Source organism: Diuraphis noxia, unplaced genomic scaffold (assembly GCF_037042655.1).
Source record: "Diuraphis noxia isolate RWA-SAM2 unplaced genomic scaffold, SU_Dnox_SAM2 contig0001, whole genome shotgun sequence".
NCBI lineage: Eukaryota > Metazoa > Arthropoda > Insecta > Hemiptera > Aphididae > Diuraphis > Diuraphis noxia.
The window spans coordinates 35,745,475-35,758,719 of NW_028301711.1; the positions used below are offsets into that span (position 1 = coordinate 35,745,475).

The window sequence follows — 13,245 nt, forward strand, 5'->3', positions numbered from 1 at the left end:
CTGTTCTATAAGTTCAAAGCAAATGGCAACAGTGCTTCAAAGCTGCAGATAAAAATCGTACGTACGCAATCGTGTTTTACCGGAATTTTCGTGTTATAAAACTGTATAATGATAGTATAATACTATAATGATAAGTATAATATTATAATATTATATAAGTATAATGATTATTTTAAAATAATTTAGGAGGAAATTATGCGTATAAGTGGTACTCATCACTCATTATGCTTATTGGAGAAGGTGAAGTATTTAAAAGTGTTCGCTACCCCAAATATTTGCTGTTAGTTACGCTACTGCATATCGTGATATAATCTTTGACCTATAACATGACGGAATAATAAGGTATGATCAACAGAATTTCATTCAGTCTAAGCATAATAGGGTGAAGTAATCCTCGTCGTTTGATTGGCTAATATGTTATCATAATTTACCGGGATAATATCACCAATGAAAAGTTGAGGAAGACTCCCACTCTTGTTTCTGATACTAAAGGTATGACGTGTATCACAAAGTTGTGATCATACTTTGTTATTTTGTAATGTTTTATAATAGTAGGTATTTAATAGGTTACCTAATAAATATAATATTATTATTATAAAATAATTACATATAGTGTACCTATATATAATGTGTATTGCATTTTAAAAGTAGGTTACTAAACTAGGAAGCTAAACATTTAATATACAAATTGTAACAATGGTAATATCGTACAACATGATGAAATAATTTTATGAATTAAATAATTAAATAATTTGTATAGACAAATATTGTCTCTATTTCAAATATTGGGTACGCATAATATGGCTGAGCTATTAAAAACCAATACTGGGTGTTTGTAAAGTAACCAATAACCCGGGGCAAAGGCATTCTCCCTCCCTTAAAAGTTGGTGACAATGTTTTTTAAGTCAATTCCGTCGGTGGATCAAGGGCGAGGAGATGCAGCAAACCTTTCTGTTATAATAGAAGAAAAAGATGGAAAATTGTACCTATATTACGATGAAGGAAGGGATTCTGAGCAAATGGCTGGAGCATAACAGTTTGGTTGCTACAAAGTACTGTTCCCTAATGACTGCATACGTTCAACATTCAAAAAATGAATATTCTTTACGGGAAGTAGTTCGATTAGGGTCAGTTAGGACCGGACAAGGATACCTGCCGTATGAATTGCACATTTTAGAAGTGTGCATGCAGGAGATGTGTTATTCGGCGTGACACCACGGCCGTAGTTGCCAACATTTATAAATATAAATATTTAACTAAAAAAATTAATAAAATTTCATGACCTTCAATTTTTTCTTTTAATTTTTTGTACGCATTATTTATTATTTAAATTAGATTTTATTATATTTACAGTATTTTATGTAAGATCACAAATATAACACATTAATTTACATTGAATTATGTGTTATCTATTTTTTCAGGATAGTCTTACCGATTTCATGTTGTTGGCCACAGTGGTGCTGACCTCAGGAAATCGGAAATTTTTCTGCCCATTTCATGTAATCAGCAATTTCATTAATTCAGTGTAACATAAACATGCTATGTATTGTGCACATAAAAAAAATTGTCAAATTAAAACTATTATTTTGGAATCTATCACATCTGCAATGATATCTGATTATGAGTATATAAATATTTATACTCACTTGATGCTACTCTGTATATATATAAATACTTTTATGGTATTACAAAATTATATTAGTTTTGATCTATGTAATATTATGAACAAAATACTAGTTGAAACACATTTTTTAATAAGATAAAAATATATCATTAGCTTAGATTTTTATGACTGTATTCCTTAATATAGTAACTAAAATTAATTTTGTATTGTAGCTAGGTTTACAAGCAAAAAAGGTTTAAATTAAAGCCAAAATGTCCGACTAATAACTATTATCTTTTACATACTTAATTACAAATTATTTTGAAGATCTATAAAATAACTATTTTATGTCATCATGGAATTCTTTTGTCTGGTAATATTTTCTGAAAAAATAAGCTGAATTAAAATAAATAATACATAATACAATAATAATAATACTTTTTTTTTGTCCGTTTGATACAAATGTGGGCACAGCTAACATTGGATAATTTGTAGTTAACAGTGGATCAATATTCATTACTTGTTCGTCGTTTGCTAATTTAAGATTTTCTAATTCCTTTTGTAATTTTTCCTGTACAAATAATAATTCAATTTATTTATTGAACCTGTATTACCTGCAAGAGCTACATTTTAAAAACTTCAAATTTAGTCTGTATTGTACCTACATATAATAAGCAGATAAACATAATGAGGGGTATATTAAATTACAATAGAATATAATATAATTACAACATTACATAGTATACATTTACAAATTAGGAACATGGCATTTAAATAAAGATGCATTAAATTTTCAAGTTTTTGACCCAACAAAAACATATTATTAATATTTATTTTATAGAAACACAAAACTAAAAAAAAAATTGAAAATCATAATGTTAATAAATAGTTCAGAAATAGTTCAAATATTTTGAAAGTTGTATGGTATATAAAAACTATATTACAAAATTATATTCCATTATATTCCCCATAATAATGGTTATTAACCATCACCAATAATTTTAAAATTTTTTTTTTGTGTTGGCTGACGCTATTGAAAACTCTTGGAGAATTTTCAAATTGGACTTTTCAATAGATTAACTTTCCAAACTAAAAAGATATAGAAATAGAAAACTTAATCATTATTTCAGCTATTTATTACACATACAAGCATAAGAACCATATAATTTTAAAACCAATACATTCAACGCTCAGCTCTAGTATCTATCAAAGTCTTAAATTTAAGTACAACAGATAATAAATACAACTGTGCATTTACTAACAAAATTAGCACTTATTTCTGTAGAAGACTTAATTTAAGATTCTTCTTTTTGATGTAAAAATTCTAAAATATATTATACATTTTATAAAAGGAAATTATTATTATTATTATTATTATTACTAGCATTAATAATTTCAGATAAATCCATCAGAGAATATAACAAATATATGATAAATAATATTTTTGTTTCAGATTCAGAGCTATCAAAATAATTGTATGCACTTCAAGCAAAAATAATTTTTCTTACTTCATCTTCATCGGTTTCTAATCTAGTTGGATTACAAATTGCTTCTGATATTTCTTGAGAAAATTCTTGTGAAGTTATTATATCATCAATCATATTATGAATACCATCTATGTTTCTGTAAGAAGAAATTTATATATATATATAATAAGCTACTTAAATATTTATTTTAATTTTTAGAATAACCATTAATTTAAAAACTATATGTAAATGAAATTATATTAAGAAATACTAAGGAGTAAGGGCTAATAAATTGATTTCCTAGCAGATCACTTAGTTAGACATTTAAAGATAAAGTGGTAGATATCTCAATAAATTAACTAATTAACAACCTCTGTAGGTAGGGTTCTATTATTTATTGAAACGCTTTTTTTTTTTTGGTACCTATATTACATGTACCTATTTTTTTTATCTTTGTTTTTGTATAGTTACTTTTATAAAATGTATCAATTGCACTGATTATATTTTATTGTAAATAGCAATTTTTTATGTGAAACACATCTATATTGGTGCGGCTTTAGAGTAAGAATGAGTCATATGTTGTAATAACAAACAACATGACCCAATTTCTTCAATTTTTCACTTCTGCATGTGTCCTATGACTAACCTATGTTTTAGTTATTTAACTTTTAATTTTAGTACCTATGACTTATATCAACAAATCTGGATGTAACACTTATTTATTCATTTTTAAATTATAACATTCTTTTATAATATCACTACCTACCATACTATAATAGCAACATATAAAATGTAACGACCAAATGCTACTTTTAATAAGTTACAACCATGATGAGTGACGAAATTTGGCATAATTAAATATAAAATGGATCAATTTAATACTTTTACTAGAAAATTATCAGTAGATACTCTAAGGTACCTACTGTTAGCTGCACAAATGCACAAACAAAGTAGTGTTCAATAAATAGAAAACATTAAACGAAAAAGAATAATTTTTCTGAGAGCAAGTCAGACCTTTTGTTTTTTATGTTTTATTTAAGTATTAAAATACCTAATTAAATTGTTACTAAGTTTTTAGTTTTTATTCTACCTATAGTCTTAATATTAAATTTACCCCTCAACTATCTCTGCATAAACTTTAAATTAATCAATGTATACGTGCATATACACATTAATTATAAAATTTAAATAAATACATTGTTTATTTGTACAGATAAAAAAAGTAAGCTGTTTAAAATTTTTAAATATAGTTAGATGACAGAAAATTATAATGACCGCAGTATTGAATAATAAAATAAACAGTTAAAACTTTATACAGGCTAACAAATCTGTGCTAAATTATTATATTCCATAGTAGATTATTGATGCATCAGAATTTACATGTCTTTAATATTTTTTTTCGGGCATTTTCTTATTTTCTTATATTATAATTAATCTAATAGTATCATGAAGAGTTTGAAAGTAAGATATTATAAACAAAAAATTTTCAAGAATATTTTTCAATTATTTTATACATTAAAAAAAGAAATTATGAACTGTATGTACCTTACCTATTAATTAAAAAAATATGTTTATTGCTTTTTTTATTGCTATTTTTTATATTATGAATTTTGTAATATTTATTGCATAAAAATTAAAATAAAATGAGCAAGTATTTTGCTGTTATACCTAGTTGATATAGTCAAAACCTTATCAGAAAGTAAATCTGAAATTTGGTTAGGTGCCTAACATACATAAATATAATTAGCAAAATAATAACGAGGATTTCACTCACACATTTTGCTTAGCCTTTTTAACAGCGGATGAAGTTGAACTCAATACATCAACCACAATGTCTTTCGTGTTTGCGATGTCCAAGGATGACTGTTGTTTTATAACAGTTGATAACATACTGTCATTCCGGGATAACTGCTGCTCATAACATTTCTTACGATTTAATGCATTCAATGCAACTAAAAAAAAAAATTGAAAAACATTAAGTTAATTGAACAAAAAATTATTACCTAGGTATACTAGTCACCTTGCTTATTTTTTATGACATTCTTTTTTACCGTAGCTTGCTCTTTTTTAATATTTTTTTCCAATACTTCACGTTTTTCTCTTAATAACTGTTCAGTAGATTGTAATTTTTGCAACGCATCAATTATTTCAGTTGAAGGTGACGGCCTTTTTATATCTTTTTCCTTGCATCCAAAAACCTTGCGGAAGAAATTCATTTTTATCGTTAACCACAGTTGAGGTGTAATGCAGGACAATCAGACCATGTGATATACTATGTTGAGTTTATACTAATGGATAGTCTGAGGGAGGATGCAGTTTCGGAGGGAATTTAGCAGGTTATTCACTGCAGGCTTACCACACCCACGTCTTAACCGGAAGTACCGTCTAAAAGTATACGGCAAAAACCAAAAAATTACGATGCGATGTTACCTTTATGAACAATACTGTTTAATGTCAGTCGTACCAACCTTTTTAAAATATATGTTTTAAAGGTTTATAATATAATATGGGTTTTTCAAAAAGTTAGGTTAGGTTACTTGCTCAATTTGATTGTACCTACTTTAAAAAAGACGTCTAAACTTAATTTTATAAGTTATGTGGAAAAAATTTAAAATTCACTATTAAAAAAAAAAAAGTATTTCTGAGATTAAAATATCAATTAACGTTAAAAAAAAATTGTATTGTTATTATTATTATTTCTATGATCAATATTTGCAATATTTGGGTAAAATCAGATCTTACCGATCGGCGCGGCGATCATACTTCTCATATTATTGTTTAATATTAATAAACCATGCGACAATTGTAAAGTTATTTAAAACATTTGCATATTATAGCGACTCAAAATTGACTTTTTGGGAATTTTTTTTTTTCATTTATTATGTGAGTTTTGGTAGAATCCGAATTAACTAATATTGGAATGATTATAGTGGAACTCCCAAGCGTAAAATGCATGATTATTGCATACACCTAACTCCTTCTTAATAAAATATTTTGCAATAAAAAGAAAAATGGCAGCTTAAAAAGAGCCAATAATTATCAAATACATTATCTATCATTCATATTGAGTAAACTATTAAGCGAATGCGCCCTCTATATTATTATGCTTTCCATAAACTCATGCTCGTAAAGTAATATAAGGTTTATAGTTTATACCAGCGGTTCCCAAACTGTATAGTTGTGTGAACTACCTACTAATTATGTAAAACAAAAACATTGAGGCCCACTTACTAAATATACAGGTATAAAATACAAACACACAGCCATAAGACAATAGAAAAAATATGACCTGTATAAAATCATATAAAAATAAATAAATTGAATGCATAAATTATGCAGATATCCAATACACTCAATTCAAAAAGGCTTTGAATTTTAAATTCCTCCGAAAATATTTGGCCAAAAGATTTGGATTTTTTTATCACATTGTTTTATGAGTAAGTTTTGATCCTTTTCATTTAAATTTAAATAATTATATATACCACACATAATTTCCATTTTATTTTTTATCTCATAATCTTTTTTAATGATTTTATATTTTTATTTGTTTGAAAGAACCCATTATAAACTACCAAATAATTTGACCATGGAATAATGTTTTCTTAATTTTGATTCAGAATCTTTAATTATGTTTTAACCCATGCATGTATATTTTACATGCTTGCAAATATTTAAATAAATAATATTATTCATACATGAACATTTGTAGGAATGCACACAAATCTGGCATTCCTCCTCACATTGCAAAGCACAAGCACAATCATCAAATGATTAAGACTTTTTAACTTTGTACTGATCATTGATGTAATTTTCAGAAATAACTTACCAGTAATAATTTACTTTTGCAATCATATCTTGAGATATTCGTTTACTTTTATAATGAGCTGTGTTTATTAGCTATTTTAATGATTTTTTGTTTTTGAAATCTTTATTACTCTTTCAAAACTTTTGTTATGGACATTAGACCATTAACTACCATATCCAAACGTTTACAATGTTTCTAGGTAATAGTATTTTATGTTTTCATGCAATAAATCCAAGTACATATTGGCATCATCCCAATATAATTTTTATTAAATATTGCCCATTTTTCACTCAAGTTAAATAATATTTTTTTTTCATATTTTTCAAAGTCTACCGTGACTGGATGTTTTAAAAGAATATTTAGAATTTGATCAGATTCAACAAGAATTAACTTTTATTCCAATCATTGCCGTTCTTTGTTGTCACATGTGGTCCGTCGATAGGGAAGGTCTTTTTAAAGAGGAATATTATGCTGCACGAGATATCTTTCCAAGAAATAAGTAGATCTACTTCAATTGGAACATCTTAGCCAATTCTTCTAACTATGTTATGTAAAATAGCAGTTGCTGTTATTATGGGCAATGTGTTTTTCACCATAACTTGTATTCCGGGGGCTAATGCAGGAAAACGTTGCTTCTAAACTTAAAATGTTTGTTATACATATTATATACAATAATATTTCTTATTCAGATTTGTCATTTGTGACACAGTTCTGCGTTGGCCGTCGTTCAGTGCACACCTGCGCCGCGCATCGAGTTTCGCTTATCTAATTGCGTATATTTATAGTTATAATTTTGTCTCTAATTTGCAAAATAAACCTAACGACCAACTCGTGACGGATGCCGTGTCACTTATTCGAAGGTCGATTGGCCAAATCTGGCTTTTATATTATGTACCGTTATAAGGCAATTTTAATAAATATTTAAATTCATATACAATATACATGTCTTCACCTAGAAATAGAAATTAACATAAAATAAAATTTAAGAATGTAATCACTTCAATTAAACTCGTTAATAAAAATATCACAAAATCATCAAATTCAATTTCTTCACCACTAAATGTTAATAACAACGATAATTGGGAAATTCAAAATAAATAATTATTATAATAATATAAAATTTGGTCCAGTTTTTAAAATAAAAGTTTATAATATAAAAAGCTAATATAATAAGTGTATAATAAATAAACTTTTTTTTTTTTTGTAAGGAGAACCCACGGCTACATTGGGTGTGGGGTGGTACGGTAGGGATTATTTTTGTATGTTTGTTTGTAGGTTTTTTTAATTGGGTAGGGTTGTAACATGTGTTTGTGTATGTGTGGCAAGGATATGTTGCTAAAAATCCCGGGTGGTCACCCATCCGGGAGCTAGCAACTGCGGCCGGTACGTACGCTCAGTGCGTTTCCGCAGATTGAGCGTATGAACGCGCCTCACCAAGCCACAATAAATAAACTATTGCAGATAAACGGCATGCAATTCGGACAAACCTCTATGAGGTGGCATGCAGTTCGGACAAACCCCTTTAAGAAATCGCATGCAATTCGGACAATTTTTTTTTTTGGTATGCAATTCGGACGCAGCCACTCTAAACAAGGTCAAATTCGAAATTTCAAAATACCCAAGTAAAAAATCACCCGGATACGACCTAATAAGAGGAAAAGTTGCTAGATGTCTTCTAAAAAAAGCCATAGCTTTTCTAACTTACATAATAAATTCAATCATAAGATTTTCTTACTTTCCAATATTATGAACATTTTCCCTCATTATTATGTTCAATAAATCGGGTAATCTAACGCATCCGATGACCCTTCCTCTTTCAGACCAATTAGTCTCTTGCCCTTTTTCTCCAAAATCTGCGAAAAACTCATTCTTAAATTTTATCCTTACACATCATCATCCTCAATAATATTCTCCCTCAATCTCAATTTGGTTTTTGATGCAAGCATAGCATAATTCACCAAGTTCACATGTGTGTGCATTAAAGGAGCACACAACACAAAAATTAAGTTTTTTTTATTTGAAAGAATGTTCAATTATAAGGATAAAGTTATAAGCTTTACGTTTCTACTCACATTATTCAATAAGTTATGAGCAATTGAAAAAAGACGCATGACGTCATTGTGCCTTACTCTCCGTAAGCGCCTATCTTATACGTGTAAAAGTTCCTCGCTTCTCACAACGATTTACCCACCTAAACATTTTATTTTTGAAATTTAATTTACGTATAAATGTGTGGTTTTGTGTGTTTAAGAGGACGCAAGAATCAGAATTTTTATATGACGTTTAGTTTTTTAATTATTTAAAATCTTAAAAGAGAAATTTTGGAATTTTTATTTCGTGTTTAATGGAGCGCCGTTTAACAAAAATATCACTTTTAAGATTTTAAATATTTAAAAAACTAAACGTCATATAGAAATTCTGATTCTTGCGTCGTCTTAAACACACAAAACCACACATTTATACGTAAATTAAGTTACAAAAATAAAATGTTTAGGTGGGTAAATCGTTGTGAGAAGCGAGGAACTTTTACACGTATAAGATAGGCGATTACGAAGAATAAGGCCCAATGACGTCACGCGGCTATTTTACATTTTATAATATCTCTTAAAGTAATAATTTTTTTTGCATCAGATTTTCACTAAATCATTTCATATAGCCATATCTACAATAATTTAACATTTAAAAATAATTTAAATATTTATTTTTTTTTGTGTTGTGTGCTCCTTTAATGTGATTTTGATATCCCAGCGATTGTATTTATAAGTCTCAAATGTGACATCACATAACTACTACTATGTGATTTCCAATAGATGTTATGAAAAAAAGTGTTTAAAAGTATGTTCTCTAAGATTTCAAAAAGTGATTTCTATGTGATTTAATTTTGTAATAACAAATAGAAATAAGTATTCGATTACTATGTGAGTTTTTGTATGCGATTTCGTATAGATTTATCAATTAGCAATCATTCAATTGCCAAATGCAATAACAAACAGACATCTCAATCTCGTCATTGTGTCGTGACTCCATTAAATTATATAGCATTATGTATCAAGATTCCATTTCATCTTGTTTAATTAAATCATTTTATATTGACAATAATAATGATAATTTTTCTAAATCAATTGGCTTAGATTGTTTAAAAAGTAAATGTTTGTATATACCAACAGGTAGCAAATCTATTTGCAGAGTCTTGGATATTATCTCCTCCTTTTTAGAAAAAAAAAACAATACTGCACCTGTGCTTTTCTAAACATCTCCCAATCATTTGACAGGGTTTGGCATCAGGGCTTGTTATTTAAACTCTGGAAATTTTTCCTTCAGCACTTTTCGTTTTAATAAAATCATATCTAGACAATCGTTATTTTCAAATTCGATACGGCTCAGCCTTCTCAAATATCTCAACAATAAAGGCAGGCGTACCACAGCGTGGCATATTATCCTCTATATTATTTAATATTTTAGTCTCAAATCAACCCACACTCGCTGATACTCGAGTAGCGGATTATGCTGACAAGAAAGCTATTATGTCAATGCACGAAAACCGAGTTATAGCTTCACATCTACGCTTCAACTCCATCTGGACCTAATGGCGGACTAGTAGAAAAAATGGAGGGTCAAAATTAATAGCTCAAAATCAGTCTACATTACATTCACTCTAAAACAAGGCCACAGTCCCAACGTTTTCATAAATAATACTCCGTTCCCTATTTCTGACACGGTAAATACTTAGGTCTTCATCTTGACAAACGCTCAACATGAAATATACATTTAAAAACAAAAAGACTACAACTAAACTCACGCTCCCGCATATTTAAATAAGGGCGTCGCCCGTTACCGCACAAATGTGAGAAATACGCATGGGACAAAACCACATACGGTTTTTAAAATACTGGATATCTCATTACCGGACACGTATATTTTGGACGATTATCGTCGCTTATCGACAATAATCTATAACGGCATTATTTATCTGTAAATGATTGTATCTATAGTGTACAAATGTGTAGTGAGTTTTCAGTCGGCTTTCAGTCTTTGAATCATCGCACGTGACATTTTCAATAAAATCAATATTATGTTTAAACTTTTTACAAATAATCGTGGAAATAATTCCATTCATTTTGACAACTATAACTTTCGTTATTTTAGAACTAATAAAACTTCGGGTGATATTGTTTGGCGATGTATGTAAAAAACATGTAGTGAAACTATTATCACCAACAATGAAAAAACGGTTTTGGTTCGCGGTAATATTAATGATCACCAACACGATGAAGACAATGATGAACAAAAAAAAGAACTGCAAATAATTCGTACAGCTATAAAACGTAAAGATATTGAAAATGTATATGAAAAGCCAATAAAAAGAATTCGAAAAGAATTGTCAAGTATCGAAGACTCCCAGGTATGTTAATCTAACATAAATGCTTTCCAAAAATCGATGTATCGAGAACGATGCAAAACTTTACCTACCGTTCCATTATCTATAACCGATGTTATTCAGAAACTTAAAACTGCTTGTATTGAGAATAAATCTAAAGAAAAATTTGTTCACGTATTTGAAGAAGATGAAATATTAATTGTAACTTGCAAAACAAATTTATTATTTCATAATCACAATACGGAAACTCTTTTAGTCGATGGTACATTCACATATTGCCCCTGACATTTTTTTCAGCAATATACAATACATGGTTTGACAAGGAGCCACTACGTTCCACTAGTGTTTTGTTTTTGCCATCTAAAACATTAAAATGTTATATTCGTATGTGGACAAATTTAAAAAATCTATGTTTACAATTAACAGATACAAATTTCAATCCACCATTATTACTTCTTGATTTTGAAGCTGGAGCTCATACTGCATCGAGTAATGTATTTAAAAATATTAAAATCAAAGCATGTCGATTTCATTTATGTCAAGCATGGGATCGTAAAATAAGTTCTATTTCAATTTTCAATACTTCATAAAGAGTACAAAAATAAAAATTCAGAGATCGGAAAGTGGCTTAAAATATTTTCGGATTACCGTATTTACCGGTGAATTTGGTTTCCGACGCTTTTAATGAAATTTTATCTGAAGCTCCAAAGCATAAAAAATGAATGGTATTTGCTAATTATGTACTTGAAAATTATATTGAAACTGAACAATTTCCTCCTGCAATGTGGGCTGAAGAACCTAATTGTACAAAAAGAACGACGAACGGTGCAGCTGAATCATATCATAGTTGATTTAGTATTTATGCCACATCCATCTGTTTTCCAAGTTGTACGTATGAAAACTATTTATTAAAATATTGGTAGTAATTATTTTATATTGATGTTTTAATAGAACTACAAGTGATTAATGAAGCGCAAATGCGAGAAATTAAGAAGGGGGCTGAAGCAATACAGCGGAAAAAAATGTGATCGAGAACGAGAAACCAATTTGGTACATTAGTACTCACTTTTATTGACAAACAAACTAACTATAGGTAATGGAATATATAGAAAAAACAAGTTTAAATTTTAAACAAATACCTATAAGTGATACCTACAGTATTCTCATTTAAATTATAACGTTTTTATTACTATTACTATATTACTACAACTTAGGACTATATTATAGATGATATTTTTTATTATTTAATTATATGTAATATTATTTTAAATTTTTATACTTAATAAATTTATGCGGTATCGTACTATTTGTCATGTACGGAATTTGGCTATACCTTTTTATAAATCTGTGCGGTATCGTACTATTTTTATGTGCGGTATTGGGTCATGTTTGTGCGGTAATGGAAAGCGCCGTCAAATAACTTTATTCTATAAGTATAACCAATGCACAAAATTAAAAACAATAATATATACATTTCTTTTAAAATCTATATGGACTTACGGACTACAACTCTGGGGAGTAGCCAAAAAATCTAATACCAACAATATTCAAACTTTCCATAATATTTCACTTCGCAAAATTACAAATGTCCCTTATTTCGTATTAAATCTTAAGCTCTATAAAGACCTTCATATAAAACAATTAACAAAAATTAAAAGATTTTCTACAACGGATTTCATCTCAAATTTGCGAATCACTACAATCCACTCATAAAAGCTCTCTACAACTCTTCCTGGAAATCCACAACGCAGGTTGAAAAGATCATGGTGTCGCGAACTTCTTAAAATTAATATAACGATGTATAAAAACAACAGCTAAAGTATCACAAATGAGTGGCTTCTTTAATCACATCTTTTTTTCGCCTGTTTTTTTTTTTATTTTGCTTCATTTTTCGTGTTACTTTGTTGGCATATGCTTATTGTAACTAAATTGTACATAATGCATATTATATAATAAAAAAAAAAAAAACGGGTAAGTCGTGGATGTCGCTTTG

General features: G+C 28.5%; 1 protein-coding gene across 1 annotated transcript; it reads right to left on the bottom strand.

Annotated features, from left to right (window-relative positions):
- Window positions 1–1,948: 1,948 nt before the first annotated feature.
- Window positions 1,949–5,502, bottom strand: LOC107165148 (charged multivesicular body protein 4-like). Its single transcript, XM_015513247.2, has 5 exons — window positions 5,090–5,502; window positions 4,844–5,021; window positions 3,112–3,226; window positions 2,042–2,174; window positions 1,949–1,986 (listed from the first exon to the last, which is right to left on the bottom strand). Exons 1-5 carry the CDS (start codon window positions 5,283–5,285, stop codon window positions 1,949–1,951), a joined length of 660 nt encoding a protein of 219 aa, XP_015368733.1. The 5' UTR covers window positions 5,286–5,502.
- Between the last annotated feature and the right edge of the window lie 7,743 nt (window positions 5,503–13,245).